A 27103-nucleotide genomic window follows, 5' to 3' on the forward strand; every position below is an offset into this window, starting at 1 on the left:
TAAGCAGAAAGGAGCAAACTTATCTTTTTAGTACCATAGGCTCATTTTGGTTTTGTGTATTAGTGGGAGAGAAGTTGATGTCGACATCAAGAACTTGCCGACACTCATCCTTGCATTATCTTAACATGATCAATCTGAAATGATATACTTATTTGGTATCAAATTGGTAGTGTAAGGCGTTACCTAAGCTGGGGCTGTTCTTTTGCCATGCTGCATTGCTTGAATGCGCAGACTCCCTAGACAAAGGTACCACTGGTACCATTACTGGGTACTTCCCCATGACTGGTGTACAAAATCACATGGCAGGCGTGTGAGGAAAATGGTGCTCTTTCACTGGTTGGTGAAATGATACTTCTGAGAGCTCAGGACTAAAGGTGATGATGAAGTCACAGAAATTCATCCCTTCCATCTCTCCCCCGAAAGATTGACTTCATACAGTCAATTCCTGTTTCTTGAGATAAGAGTCTTAAGTAAATTATAACCTATAAATTATAAATGGCAAATAATTTGTGATACCCTGTGAGGAAGTTGGGGTCTGATTATACCAGCGTATCTCCAAATCCACATGGAATGTTTTGTCCAGCTTGATACACATAAGTGATAATATATGGTGCAAAGAAGTGGAGTGCCATCCCATTTGTTTTGTTTTTATAAACCAGGAGCTATGAAAGCCCATCATAGCTTTCTAAGAAGTTACTAGAAGAGTATGTTATTTCTAAACTTTGGGGTTCCTATAAATCAAGGCATATTTTACCTGGGTATTCTCTTTTTCTAAATAAATATAAAAAAGTGTTCTGTCTATGGGAAATCATTATTTCCTCCTTTGTGAATCACTTTGTTAAATTAGGAAAGTCTTGCAAAAGAGTCCTATTATGATGATAGTGTGTGAAAAATGTAAAATATAATTTAGTTTTTTTTTAAGATGAATGACTTTTTCATTGTTTTATTGCTAATAGCAAATGCATTTCAAAATCAAAGTAACTTGATAGAATCCACATCTTAACACTGCTACTGAAATTGTGTTTTGATTTCTTTGACATGATCCCTGATTGCTGTGAGAACAATCAGTACAGTATTTTTGTTCTTAGATTCCCCCTCCTTTGTCTTGCAGCTACTTGTGGCAGATTCCATTAACAATTGCAGTAGGAAATACGAGCCACATCTCATCAGAGGCAATTATATGGGTGTCTAACAAATCAGGTAAAAATAAACTTTCCTCCCAGTGGAATCTCATAAAGCATACTTGTGTTTTCCTCAACTGTTTCTTTGGAATTGATCCTAGATAATTGTTTAGTTTCTCTGCACCCAGTTTTAGCTACTTGAAACGAATTACAAAAAAAGGAGACTTGGGAAGGGAGGGAGGAGGAATGAAGGATGAGTAACAAGGATTTATAATTATCACAGAAGTTAGAGAGTATAATGAAAAGCATTTACATAGAAATGTGTACCTAAGTGCTAAGTATTTTGTATTTAGCAGCACATATCAAATCATTGATGAATGCAATTCACTTTATAGATTGGTGAAAGTTAAATGTAATATTTTTATAGCAAAGCATCTGATGAGTATGACCTAGTAAATGCAAAGTATTTAGAATTGTAGCATTTTTAGTGCTAATCCATAGTTGAAACCAGGGCTAAGAAATGTTTGCTGTCATTAAAAAAATTCCTTATTCATCTATCAAAGTATTTCTTCTCTCTATTAGATAACCAGATGCTGGACCTCGAAAGTGCATTACTACTTATTTTCTTCCTCCTCAGTTCCTACATCTCATAATAGTTATTGTCCTGAGGACAGCTAGGTATAGATACCAGTGGTTTTTTTTTCACCTAAAAAAGGAATCCTGTTATAGGTATTTTGTGAAATATTTATCTATTTCTTTGGGAGTTCATGCTACATCAGCTGACAATTTTGGACTAGAATTGAAGAGAGTGAGGAAAGGAATGTGGAAATTTGAATAAAATGATTATAGGGAAGGGAAAAGAAGGATCTATGCATCCCTTTGACACATGGGCTTTGCAAATGCTGCCTCACTTTGCAGACATATACCATGTTGGCCATACTTTTTAATATTAACACCTGCAGAATAGTTCAAAACCTGTGCACTTTCACAATCTGCCGTAATGACCTGCTCTACTTTTGTCCTATAGGTCTTGATTGAACACTCATTGAAGTTAATAGAAATATTCTCACTGACTTCAGAGAGAGTTGATCATCTCATTTCATCTTATCTCATTAGGTTGCACATGCATGCCTCCTTTCCTGTGCTCCCGCCTTGAACATTCAGTGTGTCATGATTATCTGCACAGTTGCATCCTCATTGCCTTTTACTTGCAGAGTGCTGTGGAGGAACAAGTCCATAAAACCACTACCCACTCCTTTAAGATCTACTGCTCCTATTGGAATGCTTTCAAGAAGTCAACAAATTAATGATGGCCAGTCTGAGCAATGATTTTGGGGTGGCTGCTATATAGAAATGAAAGAGGAACCTTTTGAGTCATCAATTTCCTGTGTAGCGAATCAATGCCATTGTGACCTATTGTCATTATCCTTGTCCTTCCTCATTACTTACTCACTCATTCATTTGCTGTGCCTCATTGAAAATGGGACTGTAAACTTATGACTATAGCAAGGATGTCCTCTTGCTTTTACTTATTGTTTAGCTCAGCTGGAGAATTCCTCAACATAAAAACTCAGTAAGAACATCCCTGGATGTACTCAGTGTGTGATTCACTGTATGTAGTTATGTGTTGGGGCTGGTATAGATGATTTTGTGATAGTCCTGGTGATTTTCTGCAGCTGGTATGTTTGTTTTATGGGGATGTGGGAGGGATTCTGAGACTGGAAAGGATGACTTCCAAGACTGGTTCTTGTGGATGTGAAGAATCCTGAAGACATTCTGTTGTGCAGAGGACACAGTTTCACTGTTGTCCCAGTGAATAGTGTGGGAATCTCTGCAAGCTGGAGGTGAAACAAACTACTCCAGAGGATATTTATCAAAGTAGGAGTGGTCACATTGTTCTTATGTGAGTGCAATTGAATGCGGATACACAAATCGAATTTGGAGAAAATGCTGTTCATGAGGGTGGTTTCCATGCCCTCTTTAGGAAGGACCTGGCATTTCCTTCTTGTTGACTAAACTGCTGTACTAAAGAAGCTTCCAGTGTAACCTGAAGAGTGGATAGGAGATGATGTACAGCTGTCTGTTGTCTGTCATGTAGTTCCAGTCACATAACTCATTTGAGCTGCCAGTAATGAAGAGGATCCAAGTTAATGACTACTATTATGATACCTTGACATACCACTTATTTTTTTCAATAAAATTATCCTTATCTGTGTGTTATCTGAGAGAAATGAAACCACAGCAGCTTTGAAATAGCTACATTTATTGAAGAAATATTCTTCTTTTTGTAGTAGTTTAAATAACAAATTCCTAGGGGAGTACACCCCCTGCTTTGCACTAGAGTTCACCAGGTATAGCGATTTGCTGATGGAAAAGTCTCTTCGTCCATGTACATCCAGAAGGACAAGAGAGAGAATTACTGATTTTTGCATCCTCTTTGCTACTGTGTCTGTGACCTCATCAAAGTACTGTAGAATGCCAGTTGGAATTTTCATGAACAAGGGGTAAGAGGCTGTTGTTCAGTCTTGTAAGAGCCAATCAAATGGGATACTTGGATTGCTGCTCTCTACTTGTGTTGGCTGTGGCTGGCTGCATACTAGAGATAGTGAGACAAGCAACTCACTGATTGTTCAATATGCTGAGCAGGGTTAGCTCAGATGATTGCAGATCATCCCAATTGCTGTCAACAAAGCTTATTCTATCCACTCTTTACACCACCAAGGTGAAGGGATGCTGGAAATTACAACTATGCATGAGGTTTAATTCATTGTCCTTTGCAACAAATCCTGTCAAGAGGACAGTGCCAGGCCTTGGCTACTGTCTGACAAAGTGCATTATCTCCAAGATGTTTCATATTCAGTGTAGCTCTGCACACCTGTTTGGGGAAAGTATGTAGTCATAGTGCTGGAAGGTTTTCATCTTCCAAGTGCTTCTGCGAGTCCCTCTTCTCCTTGTCCAGTGAGCCGTAGCATTCATGTAACCATTTTCCCACTTACCAGTTCATACACTGGCCATCAGATGACCCTTCTACTGGCTCAGTTTTTCAGGGCATGTGAAATGGAGCTGTCTCGTTTCCTGTCACAGTGTTGCACAGATACGTCACCACCACCTTTTTCCCTGTTCACTCCCTGTATCCATGAATGAGACCATTCTGCTTCAGGTGGGTGACATCTATTAAACCTCTGAAAATTAAACCAGTGATGAAGGAGACATCTCATGATTAGTCTTCCTATCTGTGCTGATGTCAGAGACATCACAGTAAGATGGCTGCAATGTTCTTCGTGCTACAGTCTTGCAGGTCTGCTGAAGGATAAATGATTTCACTAGCACTGGAAATCATCAGTGTTAACAAAACTTCTGCTCTGTCGTAGTCCATGGCTTGTTTCTGTTTCTCCTAGATAAGTTGCTTCTTTTGTGGTCTCTGTAGTGATATATGAACACAATGTCCACAGTGTTTTGGGGTCAGCCCAAAATCAATAGCGGGTAAAAAGTCAAGGACCAGGTTTGAATTCAGCCCATCCCCACAAGACAACCGCTTAGCAGGACTTGAGGGAAGATGTTGGCAATTACTGCGGAAGGTGTACTGAGTGTGTAAGCATAGGCTCACCTGTCACATTTCTGCAAATCCAAGAGACGGACTTTAACCTCAAGTGAGGAAGTTTAGCTAGCATCCACATCAACACAGGTGAGCAAGGCTTTGGACATAGGCATGCTTGCCATTCCCTGGGCGTGACTGTTCTGGCATTCAAGCTCCATGTGGGAAATATGTCCATGCAATTCAGCAAGTGCTGCTGAACAGACTGATGCAGCTTTTCAGTTTGCTTCCCTGCCGTTTCCATTCCCACCTCCTGTATCTTGACTGTCTTCTTGTGCCCCTGGGAATATTCCTCTGATAGACCTTCCTGCCTCTGGTAAAGTTGCTCTCATTCAGACTCTTAGTGTCTCCGCAGGATTGCCTTGAGGTGGAGGAAAGAAAGTTCAACAGGGCAATTGCCTTTCAAACAGCAAGTCCCAACTTACTGTATTACCCCACCTCCTGCTAGAAAATCTGTACTTCAGCTGTAAGCCCCTTGACAGTGGTTCTTCTCCACAAAGTGCTTTGTAGGAGACAGCTGCTTCTGAGCTGGGGTTTGCTGGCTGCCCACTGGGGAACAGAGAATTAGTGCAGGATTAGAAAAATACCCTTTCTTTTCTTTTTTCAGACAAAGCTGCTGAGCTTGACCTGTGTTGCTTCCAGACTCCACTCTTTTGGCTTTCAAAAGCAGGAGTAAGTAAAATAAATATATAGGTCCTGCTTTATAACTTTAGCCAGCTACAGTGAGGACCAGGGATACAAAATGTGCAATCTGATTTTGACAGAGTAAGGCAGAATCATTCCCATTATCCCAACAGCTGAGCAACGATCCTAAGAGAAGACTGCTCCTTACATTTTGTATCGCCATAGACATCAGCAGTTCCATCATATACGAATGTTAATGGGGGGAAAGGTAGTCTGAGCAAAAAGTATGTGAGACGTATTTACTGGTGTTCTCCATTTATTGTGTTATTCACTACACCAAAGCATTTTTTTTCCAACATGGAGATGTGGCAAGTGAGATAGAAAAAGCTTGGTGGACTTGATGATCTTGAAGGTCTTTTCCAATCTAGTTGATTGTACGAGTCAAACTTTTTCTCCTGGTTTGTCTTCCCCCTGTATGAAAAGCTCTTGCAGTAAGATTTGCAGATCTTAGTTAAAGCCGGTATTCTTTCACAAAATACTGTAATGAAATTCCTCATGGAACATATTTTTTTCATCAGAAGATTTTCACTTGCTGTTCTTGGCATGAAATTGTGCTACTCTTGCGCAATTGTTTTTGCAGGAAAATGGAGCCAGTTGTCCCAGTAAGAAGTCTACCAGCATAAACCAATTTCCTAGTATGCTAAGGGTTGTATAAAATGAAAAGATAAAATAACAGCTGAGAGTCTAACACTTGAAACTGTAGTAGGACTGTGTTTAGCCCACGCTTCTGTCAGCATTGGAGTAGTGTCTTGCAGAGGGATGCCCTTCACCCAGACCTGCCTCACAGGGTGCTCATGTTGCCATGAAGAGGAGCAGGCTTCAATCTTTCCTGCTGGTTTTGATGGAGTTGAAGTTGCTGGAGAGTTGGGAGTGCTCAGAACTTCAAGCCACCTGTTTTTAACACCAGCTGGAGGGCTGTCTCACACTTCCAGAGCAGGGAAAATTAGAATCAGACCCTAACTGATTTTCTTAGTTCAAAATAAATGTCATAAAATTAACCATTTCCTCTTAAATGTCTCCTATATGTATATGGCAAAACTAGAAGTTTCAGAGCTATGTTCTTTTCTGAGGCAGCCAGACAAAACATGACCATGGAAAACTCTTTCTGATGGAAGAAAAGTAAAAAAAAAATCCCTTTAATCTGAAGTACAATTGTATATCTATTGTAGATTGAATTTTAAGACGCAAACTAAAGCCTTCGAAGACAGATTTCTTCCCGAATGAAATCTTTGTTGTTGTTTAGAAAGTCATGATTGGTTTAATGTAGGGTTTAACAGGGAATGACTACATTTTCCGTAACTGTAATACTTTTAACGGGAAATTAATAAATGTGTTTATGGTAAGTGGAGAAATTGCCCAGGTGTATAGAAATTTTCAGTGCTGTAATCACCAAAAGAAAGAATTCCTTTTACACAAGGGTGTGATACTCCACAGACTCAAACATCAAATTCCAGTAAATTATATAGAGCTATGTAAGGCACATGCATCAGGCAGTCCCTTAAAATAACCACCTCCTTATATGAGCTGGAAAGGCATGAAAGATTCAGGTCGTGTATTTCAGGAGAAGATCGACATGAGTAGTCTTATTGAAAAATAATAGTAAGGGGGTATGGCTGTATTTCAACTGACCACAAAAGCAATAATACCATCAAGATTTGAAAAGATACTTTTCTCCATTAAAGTGGTATATGTTGGAGATGTTGCACAGCCATTACTTGTGAAATAGGTTATTTTGAACTTGTCATATTTGACTGGCAGGTATCATTCAGTATTTCATCATTTCAGAGATCAAAATTTAATAAAAATACTCAAAAAATTGATAACATCCAATTTTGAAAATTTCCATTTCATGTATTTATTTATACAGCTATTGATTAATGTGAGCTCATAGCCCATTTGATACGCTTTTAGGTATCATAGAGGTACAGGGATTAACCAGTTACAAGTAGCTGCTTTCAGGGATGGTGGCATTTAAGGTTAGTTTGCAACAGAAAAGCACGGGTGGAAAGCAGTACTACATTAAAGTGGTAGAAGTTTCTACCAGACATAAGCAGCCTGCTCGTGTCCCCACATGGCAGTATGCCCGTCAAGAGCCAGAGAAACTCTACAAGTTGTCATTTCCCTCAGCAGTCTCTCCTAGATATAGAAATGGATATTTATGCTGTTGCTTTTAAGTCACCCACTGGGTTGGTAAGTGTCATGGTTTTAAGCCCCGCCGGCAACCCAGAACCATGCAGCCGCTTGCTCACTCCCCCACCTTTCCTCCCCCCACTCCCAGAGGGATGGGGAGGAGAATCAAAAGAATGTAACCCCCATGGGTTGAGGTAAGAACAGTCCAGTAACTAAGGTATAACACAAATCACTGCTGCTACCACCAGTAATAATAATGATAAGGGAAATAACAAGGGAAGAGAATACAACCACTCACCACCTGCCGACCAATACCCAGCCCGATCCCAGCAGTGACCCAGCCCTTCTGGGTAACTGCCCCCAGTTTATATAGTGGACACGACGTGCTGTGGTATGGAATACCTCTTTGGTCAGTTTGGGTCAGGTGTCCTGTCTCTGCTTCATCTCAACTTCCCCTCCTCCCTGGGAGAGCATGAGACTCAGAAAGTCCTTGGTCAGAGTAAACATTACTGAGCAACAACTAAAAACATCAGTGTTATCAGCATTGTTCTCAGGCTGAAAGTCAAAAACACAGCACTGCACCAGCTACTAAGAAGGAGAAAAATGACTGCTACTGCTGAACCCAGGACAGTAAGGAACTGAGATAGCTGAGATTTAGGGGTGAGAGATTGTATTCACCTAATTAAATGTAAATTAAATAGGATTGTGTAGATCCAGATTCAGATTCCTTCTCTCCCTGTTTTATGACAGGTATTTGATACAAATTGGTTCTAAGAAAGTGCCATTATCACTGTGCTGTAAATTGTTACAGTCTTTTACAGTATTTCTACAGTAATGTTTTTCTTTTATAAGGTTCAGTGATTTACACAGAAACAAGTTTTCAAGTCCATTATAAGTAGGCTGGAGAAACTGTGTGATTCTGACTTCAGATCCAGTGAAAAAAGGATTTAAACAGAGGAGCAATTTCAGTATGGCAGTCTAAGAGAGTGTGCTCAAAACTGAGTTATATAGCCCAGTGTTTAACAGACCTCTGTGGCAGGAAGGACACCCGGTGTTAAAACCTTATTCCAAATTGATTGTGTGGCAAAAGTATCTTAAGTGCTTTGACAGTATGAATGCCTGGGAAGCTCACGGAGTTACAGGACTTAATTCTGGTTTACTCAGTCTCATTTCTACAGGATGCATTGGCTCCTAAAGAATGTGTTTGCTTGGCACTTTATCACAGATAACTATACGGATGTAGTCAATATTTTAACTAAAACCAGGGGTCTGTATTTCTTTTTCTCAGTCATTATATAGGATAATTGAATTGAACTGGTGTGAGTCAGTTAGACAAACACTAAAATAGCAATAACAATTGAATAGTCAAGAATCGAATTATTCTGGGATTAATATTTCTAAGAAGTGTATTTTTAAGAGAATTTAATGATGTCACAACTATGTAAGTGAGGAGATTATTTTCTTTTTTAATCCTTCAGCTTTTTATTTGAATTCATGTGCATGATGCAAATCTATTAATTTAAATTTAAAATATAATTGTTTTTAGGATTGGGTTCTTGCTGTTCTTACTTTTTGCACCTTAAAATACAATTGTTTGTGGTTTTGCTAGAGGTCTTTAGTCATAACAACTTTTATCTGCAGTCCTAGTCATCTATTATTTCCTCAGAAATTAATTTTATATAAGAAAGGCTGAAATAATTTTCTTCAGTAAGTCTAGGTACTAGATACTATGTATGAATTGTGAAGGCTGTATTGTTAACTTTTTTCCCATTAGTTACTTTCACAGAATTCATGCACACCAAACAATTCCTGATGGAATTACTTTTAAAAGAAATGTTTTCATCTTTTTTTTTATTTTTAAAAATGGATAATACTGTTTCTTTTGTCAACCATGTACAAACTACTTATAGTAGAAAATTGTTACTGAATTTTAAATGAGCTCTGGTTCATGATAGATTTTGTCAGAATAATTTATTAGATTGAAGGCTCCTTCCAGAGACAATGAAGCCTGAGGCATCCATGATGATGCTTTCCATAGTGAAAAAATTGTGTGTTGTGAGTTCTGAGCCTTTTTGTTGTTGAAATCCCTAGACCTTCAAATAGTTGTGGACTGCCTGGCTGTACAAATACTAAAATAAATTTAGACTTTCAGCCCTAAAGTGATCACTTAAAAAAGAGACAAAAGAGGAAGAACAGGATAGTTGATATAAGGTTAATTGGTCTAGCTCTAAAGGGGAGCATCTCACTGGTTAGTAGCTAGAAGCTGTACAGCTGGAAATACTTTAATTTGAAATCCAGTATAAAGTACATGAAGAAACACTTAAGAATTTATTTATTTTTTAATCACAGGTTTAGTTTTCTCTGTATAGCACATCCATTGAATTACTGGAGTTATGGTTGTAGAAAGCTATTTTAGCATGTTCAGAAACAGGGTACCAGACTTCAAATAGGCACCTTTCATATAAATACTATTTGCCAGTAAAAAAACACCCTGAGAGTTTTGTGTGGTTGAAAGGCCCCCATAGGAATGTCAGCTGGTGTCTCTACATCAAACCAGATAAATTAAATTAGTAATCCAACATAATGCTTTTGTTAGTCTTTAAATTAATTTTGCTGCCTTCGTGGATATTTACAGAAAGAGAGACTTTAACAAAGAAATTTAAAACCAACTTTCCTTCCCATCTTGTTCTTTGTTTCCAGAACACCACAGAATTCCTGCTTTGGAAGAGGCAAGTTGGTTGCTGGGGAACATCAACCAGACTGGCTACTTTAGAGTTAATTACGATATTAGGAATTGGAGGCTGATAATTAATCAGCTAACAAGGAACCATGAGGTAAGTTCCCCTTCTTATCCCTAAAATCTGTTTTTATAGGTGAACTTTCACTGTTTCATCACCCTAAATGGTTCGATTTTTGTGCTTGCCCCTCACAGGTTATCTCTGTCAGTAATCGAGCAGGCTTGATCGATGATGCATTCAATCTAGCCAGGTATGTTTTTCTGAAGATAATCTATCCTCAAACACATTGCTGCAATAACTCATGTGATCATTAGCGCAGCACTTGAGTGTGCTTTGAAGTTAAATATGTTTTAAACACACTTTAGTTCTTTTTCCCTCTTGATTTTTTGGTTTCTTTTTCTTTTTTTTTTTTTTTTTTTTTTTGTATGGCACATAAACATGCTCTGTAGCTCATTCACTGCTCTTGATCAATAATTGCTGTAGGGTATTTCCGAGTCTGGAGAGGTATGATCAATTTTGCAGCAAGTTCAATTTAACACTTTTGAGATAAATAATCTCTTTCCTCTTTCTCTAATGAGTGAGGTTTTTTTCTGCTGTTTCTCCCTACTGCCCTGCCTCTCCTCTCTTTTTCTTTATGTGACCCTGCTGGTGTATTTAATTTGTGATGGAAGGCACCTTTAAGCTTCAGTAATTTTTTTCACCCTGATTTGTACCGTTATATCATTTTTCCAGTGTCTTTTTTTTCTTTTTCTGCATGAGACTTTTCATGCAGAATGGTAAATCAGAATTCCATTGGGCGTTTCTGGAATTTATACAACATTTGTGTTTTACTATGGTCAGAGTTAATGATAACACAGTGCTGGTTAGGTAATGCCTTCTTTATTAATTGAGGCAATGAAATTTTCCCCATTCTGAAATCAGGACATCTGACATGTTAGCAGTGAAAGTGTAAAATGAGAGGAAAGTAGTGGAATATTTAAAACTTTTTGATTTTTGGTATCTGGGAACATTGTATCAGTAAAACACTGTGATGTCAAAGGCAGCATGAAGAGAATTCCTTGTATTACTGCCTTTTCTGTTTCCTAGTGTATTTATAGCCATATTTGAGCAGGGGCTTTCAAGAATCAGCAGTGTTGAGGTACATTTCACTACAAATGGTCACCAGAGATGTTTGAGATTCAGGTACAGTTTCACACAGAAATTATGGGTCAGTGATGTTCCAGCATCACTGCAGTAAAACACAGTTGTGTGCCCTACCACTTTGTTCCTGCTGCCAGTGCTAGGTTGAATATATGGCATAAACTATTCATTAGCCCTTACTTAACAGTCCAGAGATGTAGTAGGGAAGGAGGCATCATGAGGAGAGAAGGAGTATCCATTTGCTTTTTGCATTGTCCTGCAGTCTTGCCATGTGGCATTTTCCCATTGGCAGCAATAAAGGACTAGAAATAGGTCATCACTTAAGATGTCAGCAGACCGTGATTTGTGTACTTTTTGGGCACTAGCACATTGCAAAGTATTTCAAAATATCTAGACTATTAGAATAACTACTAATTGTTCAGTAATGTAATAGGCTGTTCCAAATTTGATTTTGGCACCTCAGAGAAGCAGTGTGCAGTTACACAGAATCAGTGTGGCACTTCCCATGCACTGAACAGAGACTGATGTGGCTAGACTTCTCTGAAAATCTAGACACTAAAAAAAGCTGTTTCTCAAGTTGAAATTTTAGGTGTGTTTTTCTTCTGAGTCAGTACTGAGCCAGTGTTCTAGGATGTCTTATTTGTGAAGCACAAAGGCAAGATCTTGATTAAAGGCCCAATCTTGAATTGTCTGGCCAAGTTTTGTCCACCTAAAAACCACCCACAGGTTAGACCAGCAATGCATTAGAATCATAGAAGTATAGAATGGTTTGGGTTGGAAGGTACCTTAAAGCTCATGCAGTTCCAACCCTACTGCCATGGGCAGGGACTCCTTTCGCTAGAGCGGGTTATCTAAAGCCCCATCCGACCTGACCCAAAGCATTCCCCACTTGCTTTCCAAAGCACCTTTATGGTGACACTGGATCCTGCTGCTTTTTCAGAGGTAACTACACCAGAGTGCTATGAAGTATTTCACAAGATTTAAGGTTCTAAAAAACTTGACTTTCTTTTGTTAATGATGAGCTACAGCAGATTGCAGCTGCATTTGCTACTCATGCACCATAGAAAAAAGTAGTTGAGCTGTATAGTAACAGTGTATACACATGTGCATAGATATTCTTTGTGAGTAATATTCTTCCAACAGAGCTAAGTAGCTGGATTCCCACTTCTTTAAAATGTCTGCACAGACTGCAGTCAGTAGTATTACCTTGACTATGTGCCTTACAAGCCAGTCTCAGTGGAGAAAAGATCTGCATGTTTACGAACAGTAGTTTCATGCCCTGTATTTCAAGAGCAGCAATAAAATATGTAGAACTGGCTAAGCTTGCCTGGTAGGGTATGCTTTTTGTTGATTTTCTTTTACTTTATTCATCTATCATTTTTACTATTAAAAAAGCCCCAAACAATTATAGTGATGCTGGCTAGCTTACTATATGGTACCTATTTAAAAAGAGTTTGTTTTTTTATTTCCCCTCTCCCAGACAAACAAAGATCAGGAATAGTCCTAGTCCATGCTCTGTTCCTCTATCATAAGTAGGACTAGAGAGACATTAAAAGACTGTTAGAAGAGGACTGTGTTGGGGTCAGGCTGTGATGGCAGAGCACCTGAACTTCTAGGAGCGTAAAAGCAGATGGAAAAGCTCTTGCTAGGACAATTGATGGAGCATGTTGATGCTGCAGGGTGGTTCAGGTGCCCCTGCTTTGTCAGGTGCTCTGACTGGACACATCAGTGTTCCTAATAGAAGCTCCGAGGGCTGTAAAAATCACATGGATCCTTTCAATTTCGTCAAAAAGTTGATGTTCAAAATGCCATCATCAGCCTAAAAACAGCTTAGCTTCCCCCTCTTAACTGCAAGGCGCAGTGTAGAAAGTCATTTCGCTTTCTTTTGGAGCAGTACCATGGTTTGGATGTTACCTTCCTTGTAGGTGCAGTGCTGATTCAGTCTCATCTCCAATGTACAGCACATGTTTTTCCCTGCCCATATAATGACACGTGATGGGGAGATTAAATACGTATGCTTGTCTCTGACAGTGACATGAGGAAAGGTGAGTAACCTTATTGACCAGGCATAGAGGTAGTAATTGGTAGTTTAGACCTGACTTCTGAGAAAACTGGCTGGTTTTGAGGGTAATTCAGTCCTCAGTTGTGGTCCCTACTTGCACTGACGTGTTATCTTCTTGTCTACAAATGTAAACATACACATTTTGAGAGCGAGAACTGTGGAATACATACTTTTATTTTAATCCCTAGCTATTCTTTTCAGTGATAAAATAATGTGAAAATGAAAACATAACAATTCAAATTCATGCTGGTCCTTTTCAAAAGAATTTGTAACATAAACAGTTCTTTTTACGGTACTGAAGAGACTGTATTTCTTCAATGTACCTTGTCCTTAGTAACTTTTGAAGTACTCCCTACTTGTTGAGCAACAGACTTGGTACAGGTAATGCCCGTTCCACATAAGAAGTGGCACTCAGTTTTTCCACTGTCCTAATATGGTATGTCCTAATATGATGTTTCTGTGTAGTTTTACTGCTAACTGATTTTGTTTGTGGAAAAAGTACAGGTGTTATATTTAATAAAATTTAGTTATATTTAGATCTGGAGAAAGATGAAAACATTGCTCAGATAAATGATTTTGGAGCACATTATTTTTTTTTTAAGGTGTGTTTGATTTCATTCCTCCAAAATGTTTATTATCCTTTTACTGTCCAGCATAATGATCTCTCAAAAATAAACAATGTAAGTGAATTGATTCCTCCGAGGAATATTTTGAGCTCTATAACTTTAATTTCATAAAGTTTTGCCCATTTTATATGGAAATATAGTCCTTCTTCTTCCTTCTTGGTGTATTTTGGTTCCTAAAACTAATCAAGCAGAGTTGAATCAAATAATAATGACAAAAGAAAGCTAAAGCTTGCCCACTGTGTTTGAATTCTTGCAAGGTTGTTTGTTTTTTAGATTTTTAAGCATAATTCTGTTCTCAGCTGCAGTATACACACACACACCCTGAGGATCTGGAGAGCTGTATCCTTGGCAGTAACATAGCTTATGGAAATACATGCTCCAAATTCTTGAGCACCTTGGTACTCTCTCCTTCTTCTTGAAGATCCTTTATCTTTTGGGGTTTTTGTGTGAAACCTCAATATAATTTGAAAATACATTGACTGTAGTAAATTATATATGTTGACTGAGAAAGCAAGAGAGACAAATAAAACTGTGGTTCTATTCTGAGCTTAGAGCAGAGGGCAGTTCAGGTAGCTCCAATAACTAGTGCCACAGGAAGTAACAAAGATCCTGCTGTTTCTTGAGAGTGTGAGTAATGTTGTCATCTTATCCTGTCTTTCTCTTTCCTTACTATAAGGGGTCAGTTAGTGAGTAGGTTAGGTGGGATATTTACTTAGGTATCCCAAAGGTAGAGTCATAAATCTGAGTTTGTCACCTTGCAGTGCACTGACAATTAATGGAGAGAAGCATGCACCTAACCTCTCAAAGCCATTTAACCACATAGCTTAAGAAAAATTACCCTCCTAATATAACTAGTGTTGTATCATTCCTAGTTCTTCCTTGCTGGGCCCTAAATCTTAATATTCATTTCCCCTCATTAAATTGGTTAACTTAATTCAATATTATGTAAAATCAGTCGGTCTGGTTTGTGTTCATCATTATCCACTGTTGAATCAGATGTGACTATGGATACCTATTTTACTGTCATCTAAAATATTTACTGTTCTTTCCAGTTCTGGGAGAATCCATCAGTTCTGTCTCTTGAAACCCTATGTGTGTTTCATTCTTCTTTGATACTGCCTGCACCATAGTCAGCTCACCATGTTAAGGTGGCAGGTTCTTGGTTTGCATGCCAGTAGCTCCAGAAACCTGTTTTTTATTTTGATGCTGACAAACTATTTCTATACATTAATCCCTTGTCTTCTGTGCTGTGGTTGAAGGGATAGTTTTGAAGCTCCTGGATATTCAGATATTGCTGATGGCTCCCTTTCAGGTGGGAAAGGGAACATAGAGGCCTAGTGACAGCACAGTGCATGTCAAGACTACACTGACTACACAGTACAAGACTACACAGGTTACACATTAACAAAGGCCAAAGATAAAACTTGACAGTAGTTTCTGTATATTTCTTAGCAGCATTTCTTTGATGTTTATCAGAAGCTTTTTCTTAACTGGATTCATGAGAAAGTGTGAAGCAGTGTTGTTAAATAATTGTTCTTCTTCTTCTTCAGGGATGGATGGCAATGTTGGAGATCTATCCATTTCCTTTCACAGTTTAGAGGGGGAGTGAGCTGTAGAATCTTCAGATGAAGGGTTTTTTTTTTAGGCCAGAAAAGCCTGCTCCTTTAGACTTCACAAATACATGGAACTATGTCAGAAATGAGCAATGACAAAAAAATATACCCTCAGAATTATCTACCCTCAGAATTATCTGTGAACTAAGTGACTTCTCTGCTGCAGATGGACATCCTGAGAGTTTGTCTCTCTCAGAATTTCATTCACTAGGCCAGTATCAGGAACCTGGTGCAGATGTATGATGAGTTATGATGACTGTTTTCAAGCCGTTAATCAGTTCTTCTTGGCTCGCTTCCTTTCAAGATGTGAGTTCTGCTGACTCTAGAAAAGCAAAATCTGAAGGTAAAGGAAAAGGCAGTGCCAACCTACATTTCAATATATACATCCAGATCCTCTCCCTTGACAGCATCCTTAGCAGCTGGTGCATTTGACTCCAAGGTTGATTTCAGAAGTAAAATACTGAACTAAGCTGATGCTTACTCCAGATCACCTTCTCACCAACTTCAAAAGAGAAATTCACTTTAAATGTAAATTCCAGTTAACCATGTATAGCCTTTGGGATCTGGAACATCGTATCTTTAGGACTCTTGTTTTATTTTATTTATTTATTTTTTTTAACCCCAAGAAAACAACAACAACAAAAGAACCCAACAAATCAAAGCCCACCCTCTCCTTATTCCTTAAATTAATTTCTGGGTGTGGAGTACTGCCATCATCTTATCCATTCAGCTACCTGAGGCAGTGCCACCCCCCAAAATCATTAGCCGATCTTATTTCTGGAAACTTAATCTTGAAACTAAGCCTCTGCTTTATAAGCTTCCATATAAAATCCAGAGTTATTATTGCTAAATTGGAAGACTGTTCTTTGAAGTTGCTGTTGGAAACTTAACAAAACTAAACTGTGGAGTTGAAGTGATCTTCATTGTTGTTTTTCTTCTCCAGAGATTAAGATTTCATTTACTGTAGCATTTGAAAACTTTCAGCATATCTGGGCTAATTGGTTCCATGTTACACTTGTTTGTATTACTGAAAGTCCTCTTCAGTGTAATGTCAGAAAAAGTCAATGAAGACCATTTAAAATTCTGGGGCTGGATAGTAAATAGGTGACAAAGGTAGAAGTTCTCATCTAGCCCAATTAATGTACTTCAAAATTTTAACAGCCACATCCAGGGTTGTTGACCTTGTTTTGCTGCCGGTATTCATAAACAATCATGTAGGGTCCATTTAAATGAATAAACTGCATTTTAACTCCAGCCTTCATTATTACTTCTGGTCACATTTGATAGTTCAACACAGAGGCAAACAACAGATATGTCAGCAGCTCCCTTAATTAGTGCTTCTGAGTACCACCCAAGGGAGTGAGTATTACATCAATAGTTTGTATCATGCTTGGTTAATAGTGGTATAGACTTACTATTTTAATACATGAGGCCTCATGTAAATTATTTCAGCAGATGCCATAGTAACTCTTTCACTGTCAAGCAAATTTTGGTGATGATTCACCAGCAATTGGTTCAGATACGGCTTCCGTAAGAGTTGTTTCATTTCCTTTGGCATAAATGCTTGATCAATGGGGCAGAGCAGCTGCACTTTTTTAGAGAAAATAGAAAGCTACAAATATTTTAATGTAGCCATCATTCATTCCATATGCTGCGTGACAGTCCATATGTTCTGTGATGTCTCAAAGCCTTGATACCTGCTTTATGTGGAGATACACATTTCAGCTAACATTCGCATAGGTTTGTACAGGAAGAATCAAAGCGATTCTTAAGGGTAAGCACACAAAAATCAGTTCTGCTTTCACAGTATGTATTATATGTGCATCTAATTCTGCTGTGTAGTAAAGAGCAATAAAGCAAATTGCACAGCACATTCCAGGGAAGTGCTGGTGCTGCGAGAGCATCATGGACTGACATCCTGCTCAGAGCCAGAGAAGAAGTAGGAGAAAACTTCAGCACATACAAAAGAGAAATGATAGACCTGAGTTCTCTGCAGAGTGTTTAGTGGAGGGGTAGGTCTTGGTCTAGTATACATCTATCCTGTAGAAGTGGATGATATTGTTAATGTACATCCCCACAAAATTTGCCTACGCTTCAATTATTTTTGGTACTTCTCAATTATTATAGCAGTACTTGTGTTTTTGTTATTTTTTTTCCTGTATACTACACTAAATTTGTTCTTGGATGAACCAGAATAAACTGTCAGAAAAACATGACTCTGTTTTCAAGGGAGTGAAAGAATTATTTCTAGCTAATGGTAGTTAGCACATTGTCTTTTCACTTCATGGTCTTGGTCTGTTATGGTTCAAGCTGGTCTCTGAAGTCAGCTTGGTATGGATGTATCCGTGTTGCAGTGCAGATGCCAGGGAGTGCTGTGTAATGACAGGGGAGGAGAACAGTCTGTGAAATTTGTTGTGGGAACATTATTTAAACCAGGCCCAGACTGCACTTCGAGAGAACGCTTAACTTAGAGTTTGAGGTTAAACAAGAGGAAGAGAGTGGCATGAGTGGAGCTTGCTGAAGGCTTCTTAGCAACCTTGAGTATTGGAAAGGAGGATGAGAGGTGCAAATATGGCTTCAAAAATCTGTGTGTTGGTGGGGCAGGGAGAAGTCTTTGTCCAGCATCACAACTTATGCCATTCTGTGGGGACCCTATCTTCTCCTACCTAACATACACCTGTTCCCTGTACCTTCCTTGCATTATATGCCCCTTTTTCTTCCCCACAGCTGCCTTGTCGGCCCTTTTCTCCACCTCTCTCACCTGCCCTTTCACAATAAACACTTTTTTTTGCACCTTATCCCAGAAACACATTATTTTTCCTTCTGAGGGTCTGACAGGACTAGAATGGGGAGCAAAGGACTCTATGGCTTCCTTGGTCAAGGTAGGAGCAGCAAGCCACCCTGAGAGGCTGGAGGTACTGCTCTAGACACCCTTTCTTTTCCCAATATCAACAAGTATATATGAATAAAAATCAAGAACTAACTTTTCTAGCTAGAAAGGACAATGCTGATGCCTCATCAGCATTAACAAAAACATTTGCCACTTCAGGCTACTGACTGCTTTGCCTACTGTTTTCACCTGGCTGCACAGTTGCGTCTCAGAAATGATCTTACTTTTTGGGCTCATCTGATTGCTGTTGGCCAAGATTGTTGTCTAGAGAAGCTCCAGTCTTTGTGAGTGTATGCTCCACCTGCTTGCCAGAACATAGTGCCAGGGTGAATGTTTGAATTCAAAGTACAGATTATACTTCGGAGGTTTTTGGTCTTCAGTTGGTGACTTTATAAAACAGTTTCACTTGATAATGCTGTGTTAGTTTAGCTCCTCCCTATTTACCTAGAAGTGTGTTTTCCTTTACGCAGAAGTCAAACAAGTAATGGCAGGAAGGACTGTGTTAGGCTGAGGGTCTGCGCAGGGACTAAAGAAACTTGGAATGCTGTTTTTGTTATACACTTCCTGTAAAATGGAGATAAGAAAATAGGCGAGAGTGTATGAGAATTTCAGAGAATCTTTTATTATAAATATGTTTATAGGGAATTGCTTTTACAGAAATAATACCCAATTCCATAGCTATTCTGGTAAACAAAATTCAGCTTGTCTTTGTATTTTCAAGAGCAGCTTTCTGTGCTTTCCATATGAAGTTTCTAGCTTTAAAACACATATTTCACTTGGCTAACTGATATGCAAATTATAAACATTAGAACAGGAAAAAAGAGAGAGATGAAAAAGTATTGTGCCCTGCACCTGGGTCAGGGCAATCCCAAGCACAAATACAGGCTGGGTGGAGAATGGATTGAGAGCAGTCCCGAGGAGCAAAACATTGGGGTGTTTTGGTGTTGATGCTGAGAAGCTCAACGTGACTCAGCAATGTGCACTTGCAGACCGGAAAGAAGTCCATATGCTGGACTGCCTCAAAAGGAGCTCTACCAGCAGGTCTAAGGAGGTGATTCTGCCTCTCTGCTCTTGTGAGACACCACATGTAGTACTGTGTCCAGCTCTGAGGCCCGCAACATAACAAGGACGTGGAGCTGTTGGGAGTGAGTCCAGAGGAGGGCCACAGAGTTGATCAGAGGGCTGGAGCACTCTCCTATGAAGACAGGATGAAGAGCTGGGCTTGTTCAGCCTGGAGAAGAGAAAGCTCCAGGGAGACCTTAGAGCAGCCTTCTAGTACCTAAAGGGGGCCTATAAAAAATCTGGAGAGGGACTTAGTACAAGCGCTTGTAGTGATAGGACAAGGGGTAGTCGCTTTAAACTGGAAGAGGGTAGATTTAGATTAGGTATTAGGAAGAAGTTCTTTAGTGGGAGGGAGGTGAGTCACAGGAACAGGTTGCCCAGAGCAGCTTTGGCTGCCCCATCCCTGGAAGTATTCGAAGGCCAGGCTGGGAGAGGCTTTGGGCAACCTGGTTTAGTGGAAGGTGTCCCTGCTTGTGGCAGAAGTGGAACTAAATGATTTAAGGTTCCTTCCAACCCAAACCATTCCATGATTCTATAATAATAATAAACTAACTCACTTTTGAATTTGCACAAACATGCTCTCATAGATATCATTGCTTGTTTGACAACTTAGTGAATAGAAGGGCTGTTTCATTGTACCCTTTCCAACAAGGTAATCAAGAAATAAAATAAATAATACTTTTAATAATTGAGTCATCTGAAATTGACGTCTCTTAGCTCTGGAAATACTTTCAAATTTCTTTAGTTAATTTAAGTGCATGAATGATATCTCAAAAATCAGGGTTTCATGATGATGAAAAACATGGCATACCTAACTTACTGCAGTCTTAATTTTCAGCAGTAAGATCATTTCTTTTCATCTTACATTACTATTTTTTAATTCCTTTTATTTTATTTTTTTTTTATATGGGGGAAAAGAGGAAAAGAGAGATACTGAACTCCAGTTTTGTGGAATTTTTGTTGCATTTTTACAAACACAGAAGGTTTTAAGTTTGGGGTTTTTTATGTTTTCAACAAAGGTGATTAATTCAAATATTAGTCTTTGCTTATGTGGCAACTCTAAAACTGTGCAAGATAATTTAAGCTATGTGATGCTCTGATAATTACATTAAATTTGAACTGTACTTTGTAGGATGCTTCAAATGCTCTTATGTGCAGTTGAATGTCACTTGAAGAGTCCTCAAATATTTTGCATGTAAGAAAACATAATAATAGGCAGGCTGCACCTAAAACTGTTATACTCTCTGAATCCTTTGATGTTAGAGAGACTGGATGCTGGTTAAATTCAGTGCTTACAATGAGTGTGTAAGCTACATTTTGCTGTTGAATTTATCAAAGAGCACACGTGCATTCCTGTCCTGTTTATGTGGAAGTCTGGAGCTGGAACAAATCATAATGCCTCCATCAAGTCAGTCTGGATCTTTTAGAAAAGCAGAGTCCTTACCTGCTCCTAAGTCAGCTCGACCCTGGGAGTGGAAAGTGATGCAGATCATTCTTTGATGCTGGAGATTACAGGGCCTCTTTTTACAGGTTACTTGGTAGTTTTCTGTGGAAAAACTTTCTTTTCCTACCTTCCCTTAATGAACATAAATGTGAGTCATCATAAATTTTTAATCTTGACTTCCCAGTCCTGCAGGAGTGGAAGGTGAAATTTATGACTACAAGAGTTAGTTTCCCTGTTGCATGGGTTGTCTTGCTCAAAGCTTTTTTTATGTGTGAGGTTTCGACATACCCATTTTTACTCAGCTGTTAAAAAACTGCTGTTTAAGCACTATGGGAAAGAATATCCTGAATATATCAGTGGGGTCACCAGTCCTTGGTAGGTCCAGGAAAAATGAATAGGGTTAGAAAATGCAAAATAGAATTAAATGTGAATGTTCGTTGGCACCAGCTTTCTCTGTGAATTAATCTAATCCACATACTTGATTTTAAAGGAAAAGAATGAATCATAGAATAGTTAGGTTTGGAAAGGACCTTAACATTATCAAGTTCCACCCCCCCTGCTATGGACAGGGACACCTCACACTAAACCATGCCACCCAAGGCTCTGCCCAACCTGGTCTTGAACACTGCCAGGGATGGAGCATTCACGACTTCCTTGGGCAAGCTATTCCAGTGCCTCACCACTCACACAGTAAAGAATCAATGAATAAGTATCTGAACTTATTTTAAACTGTCCCTTTATGGGTTAATGATTAAAGTCTAGTTATTCATATATTGCACATGCACAGAAACAAAACTGAAGCTGATCTGAGTCATACATCTGTGTTCTGAAGAGCTGCATTTTCCCCCTTCAAAATTATCCAGACAAAAAAGCTAGTCAGGTTTCACATATTTCATAAGAAACAGACGATGAGAGTGAGTTTTAAACCAGCAGCAAGTAAATCACCTCATTTTCATTGTTTCAACATTGCAAACCAGTTTGCTGCCAGCTTGGATTTTCTAATTTTGATTTAAACACATGACTTCTAATGACTTTGTTGGGTGGTGGGACTAGGGGATTTATGGTGCCCTTGTATGTGGGACTCTCATCACTGTACGGCAGCCCTGTCGGTTTTGTGACAGAGTCTGTTTGACTGGTGCTGGATTTATGATAGAAATAATTCAGAACAGAGTAATAATTTTCCCTTGGCAATTACACTACCATTTGGTACTTTGTCCCTAAGGGGAAAATGAATGTGCTGGGATCTGTCCATAAGTTCAGCGCTCAGTGTAAAGAACAAATCAAGGTCAGAATGCAGCTGAATGCACGCTGTTTCATAATATAATCTAGATCTCCTGCTTTTATCTGAGTCATTAAAAGCTCATTTAATGTAAAGATCATTTTTGATTGACATGAGATTTTTAGTGGGAATACTTTGTGAGGAGTATTTCATTATCACGTTCAGTACTTTCTTTTTCTTTTCATTGCTTCTTTTCTCTGTAGCCATGGCCATCGTAGCAATTTCTTCAGTGTAAGCAGAATAGCACCTTGCTGAGGGTTGGTGCCTATGATATTATATAATGTTATAAGCCGCTTTTGAAAGGTCTTTTTCCACCTCTGCCCTTGTTGTAAAAATGGGATATCACTTTTCACCAGAGTTCATTGTCAGCCTCTTTAGACAAAAGGAAAAAGGAAGCTTATAGAAGGTGGAAGTGAGGGCAAGTGGACTGGGAGGAATACAGGGACATTATCTGGGAAGCTAGGGATCAGGTCAGGAAAGCTAAGGCCCAGTTAGAGTTGAGTCTGGCCAGAGATCTCAAGGATAACATGAAGGGCTTCTGTAAGTATATGGTAAACAAAAGCCAGACTAGGGATAATGTGGGCCCTCTCTGGAAGAAAATGGGAGAACTGGCTTCCCTCGATTTGAGAAGACTGAGGTTCTCAGTGACTTCTTTGCCTCAGTCTTCACCAGGAAGTGCTCTGACTACACCACCCAAGTCTTGGAAGACAAATGAAGGGACTGGGAGAATGAAGACCTTAGGCCCACTGTAGGAGAGAATCAGGCTCAAGATCATCTTAAGAACCTGAATGTGGACAAGTCCATCTGTGGGTCCTGAAGGAACTGGTGAATGAAGTTGCTAAGCCACTGTCCATCACGTTTGAAAAATCATGGCAGGTGAAGTTCCTGATGGCTGCACAAGGGAAATATAACCTCCACTATCCAGAAGAGGAAAATGAAAGACCTGGGGAACTACAGACCAGTCACTCTCACCTCTGTGCCAGGCAAAATCTTGGAGCAGATTCTCCTGGAAAGCATGCTAAGGCACATGAAAAACAACAAGGTGCAAAGCACTTGACATCATCTGCCTGGACTTGTGTAAAGCATTCAACACTGTCCTTCATGACATCCTTGTCTCTAAATTGGAGAGACATCAATTTGATGGATGGACCACTCAGTGGACAAAGAATTGTCTGGATGGCCACGTGCAAAGAGTTGTGGTCTGGCTCAATGTCCAGCTGGAGACCAGTAATGAGTGGTGTCCCTCAGGGATGGGTGTTGGGACCGGTCTTGTTCAACATCTTTGTCACTGACATGGACAGTGGGATTGAGTGTGCCCTCAGCAAGTTTGCCGATGACACCAAGCTGTGTGGTTCGGTTGATACGCTGGAGGGAAGGAATGGCATCCAGAGGGACCTCGACACGCTTGTGAGGTGGGCTGATGCCAACCTCCTGAAGTTTAGCCATGCCAAGTTCAAGGTCCTACCCCTGGGTCGGAGCAATCCCAGGCACAGCTACAGGTTGGGCAGAGAAGAGATTCAGAGCAGCCCTGCGGAGAAGGACTTGGGGGTGTTGGTTGATGAGAAAATGAACATGAGCTGGCTTCAGTGTGCACTTGCAGCCCAGAAAGCCAACCGTATCCTGGGCTGCATCAAAAGGAGCGTGACCAGCAGGTCGAAGGAGGTGATCCTGCCCCTTTACTCTGCTCTCATGAGACCTCACCTGAAGTATTGTGTGCAGTTCTGGTGTCAACATGAAAAGGACATGAAACTGTTGGAACAAGTCCAGAGGAGGGCCATGAGGATGATCAGGGGACTGGAGCACCTCCTGTATGAAGACAGGCTGAGGAAGTTGGGGCTGTTCAGCCTGGAGAAGAGAAGGCTGCGTGGAGACCTCATAGCAGCCTTCCAATATCTGAAGGGGGCCTACAAAGATGCCAGAGACTCTTCATCAGGGACTGTAGTGATAGGACAAGGGGTAATGAGTTAAACTTAAACAGGGGAAGTTCAGGTTAGATACAAGGAGGAAGTTCCTTACTGTGAGGGTGGTGAGGCACTGGCATATGTTGCCCAAAGTGGTAAATACTTCATTAATGGCAGTGTTCAAGGTCAGGTTGGACAGAGCCTAGGGCAACATGTGAGGTATCCCTGCCTGTGTTAAGGGGGTTGGAATTAGATGATCTTTAGGTCTTTTCCAACCTTAACTATTTTATGATTCTGTGATTCTATGACATAAATACCTGCTGCACCAGGATGTTTGTCTAGAAGTAATCTGTCTAATAGCTAAAAAGATCTTTTTGCTAGTCTATGTTCCTGTTCTCCTGTTCTCCAGTTCAGTTCAGCAGTCAGCTTTGAAATTAGGAGCACAGATAAGACGCATCTCATGTGTTGCCTTGTTTTTAGCACATGCTAAAGTTCTCATGTGAAATGGTGGCTGTGGAATCATTGACACGCTGATAAATTGGTGGGTAAGGACAATTATATAAAAAGTGATAAAATACTGAAGTGTTTCCAATGTGATGTTTTTGGTTAAATTTTGCTTTTGTAGTCATGTCTCAGTATGATGAATGCTGGCTTAGAGATGGCTTGTAGAGGCTCTTTTTAAATCTGGGCTTATTTCTGTGTGACCAGTGATGTAAATAATCTAGAATACAGTATACATGGTTCCTGCTTTTTTGTAGTTTATACTTGAAGCTATGTAAACAACCTTTCATTTAGGGCATTAAATTGACCTGTTGGTACTCTTCTGTGAATATTTACACGGCCAAAGACCAGAGTTACAATGTTCTTAATATTATGCCTCTAGGAAGAGGAGTATTGAAATTCTAGTGCTCATTTTATATCCAAAGCTAGAGGCCTATATAAACAAAACTGGACATTTTTTTTTGCTAGGAGTGCCATTGTTATGAATCTGCTTCGGGTAGGAGAGGGACTAGATGTGTTCTTAAGTTAGCTTCCAGCGTTTTCAATCCAGATGCTGTTGGTGAAGTTTTGTAAACTTCTTAACCTGCACTTGAGAAGTACTTAGCCTGAACATCAATATGCATCTGTCCACTGTTTATGAATTGACACCACTTGATTTGACTATTTTATCTGTTAAAATATTCGCCAAGGCTATCCCAGACTCCTTTGCAGATTTTTTTCAATTGTAGGTACGTGCTTGCTGAGTTTCTCAGGTGGGTACTGGAGACATAGCTGGAGAAACCTTTTTCAGACCAGACATAAGACTGGACATCACAGTATTTCTGCAGTGTTTGTGTTTGTTATCTGGTTTCAGTATAGCCTATAATCAGTTATTGCCTGAGTGACAGAAAATACTTCAATTTTCCTCGAGATGGGTAAGCTGGAATAGAACCTTGTCTCAGCCCTGGCTCTTGTGTATTTGGACTTTGGCAGGCAATATCTGATAGTAATTTTGCTGGACTTTAAGGATAGAAATATGATTGATGGCTAAAAAGACACAAGAAAAATATGGATTTCTGCCACTGACCTTCCAGTGACATTGTTGGGAGAGTGATAAATCAAGCTGCGTGTGTACAGTATATACTTAACTAATGTTATACTCTGTAGTGCCTTTGAGTAAATATTTCCAGACAGAGAAATTGTTTTACTTTTTTTCCTTTGATGGGAAGGTTGCTACCGTGACTTTTATTATTTTTGTAGTAGTAACTGTTAAACATTTCTGTTCTGTTGAACATTTCTGTGGGTCTGTGGTTTTCTGCCATTGCTCAGAGAGATACTCAGAACAGACTCATTCTGTGTTCTGTCTTCTTTTCTCATCTTGGTCCTTTCCTGCTCCATAAATGACACAAGTGATTTCATTTAGCAGTTCTCAGCCAGCTGGAGGTGTGTGTTTGTCACAAGTCCTGTGACACTTGTGAGTCTTTGACCATACCTTCCTCCTTTGATTTTCTGGCCAGATCCTGTGTAACCATCTTTGAAAGGTTCTCCTGATGGACAATCCTAGAAGTGTGCCAGCACACTTTGGCTGATGAGAGAGTTTGCTGCTGTTCAAGAGACAGTACATCTTGCTGGATGCAGTATCCCCTAGGAAAGAGAAGTCTTGAAATTACTCTTAGTGCTGGTCAAGCTTCTAATGTAAAGTTAAAGGATATGATTGTAGTAAAATACAAATCTTAAGAAACCAAACACTGTGCTTTGTGAAGATGCAGGATACTAGTGCGTAGATCACCACAGTCATGGTGCTTTGGCTATTTTCTGTCTTCTGCTAACCCGATTGTTGTGATAGTCATGGTGACTCCTAGGACAAGTCACACAGGTCCTAGACCTGTGATCTAGATTCTAGGACTTTTAAATCCATTTTACACTTTCTGGTTTATCTCTTTTATGGTTTAGGGTCAGAGCTTCTCCTTATATCCTATTTTCCAAAATATGAATGCCAAAAATTAGCAACCTTACCAAAATCTTTCCTTTTTTTTTGTGAATGAAAATACAGCTTTTTAAGCTGTGGTATAAATTTAATATTTGATGTCATATAGACCACATTTTACACAAAAATGTAAACCAATGAATGTACTCATCTTGACAGAATGGACAGAATGACAGAAACAATAAAATGGCAAATACTCTGGTAGTGCAGTGTATTTGGAATAAGAAGTTCATAAACATGGCTTAGTGGCTGAGGGTGAAAGAATAGGATGGTCATGGTTTTCTGTAGGCATCCATACAACAAAATAGTGTAGAATATAAAGAACAACCTGCAGTGGCAAAGTTGCTGAAA

At 39.5% G+C, this 27103-nt stretch overlaps 1 protein-coding gene across 2 annotated transcripts in view; it reads left to right on the forward strand.

The window, feature by feature from the left end:
* The window catches only part of TRHDE (thyrotropin releasing hormone degrading enzyme), a 702876-nt gene that overhangs the window by 160007 nt on the left and 515766 nt on the right, over nucleotides 1–27103 (forward strand). For both annotated transcript variants that reach the window (XR_009963855.1, XM_062613752.1), the window contains exons 10-12: nucleotides 1112–1200; nucleotides 10231–10364; nucleotides 10463–10518. Coding sequence is in view for 1 of the 2 variants with exons in the window: in XM_062613752.1 (XP_062469736.1) it covers nucleotides 1112–1200; nucleotides 10231–10364; nucleotides 10463–10518 (279 nt within the window). In the remaining variant the exon portion in view is untranslated. The remainder of the gene's footprint in view (nucleotides 1–1111; nucleotides 1201–10230; nucleotides 10365–10462; nucleotides 10519–27103) is intronic.

Source organism: Pezoporus occidentalis, unplaced genomic scaffold, assembly GCF_034315485.1.
Source record: "Pezoporus occidentalis ecotype Australia unplaced genomic scaffold, CSIRO_AGI_Poc_V1 ctg17, whole genome shotgun sequence".
NCBI lineage: Eukaryota > Metazoa > Chordata > Aves > Psittaciformes > Psittacidae > Pezoporus > Pezoporus occidentalis.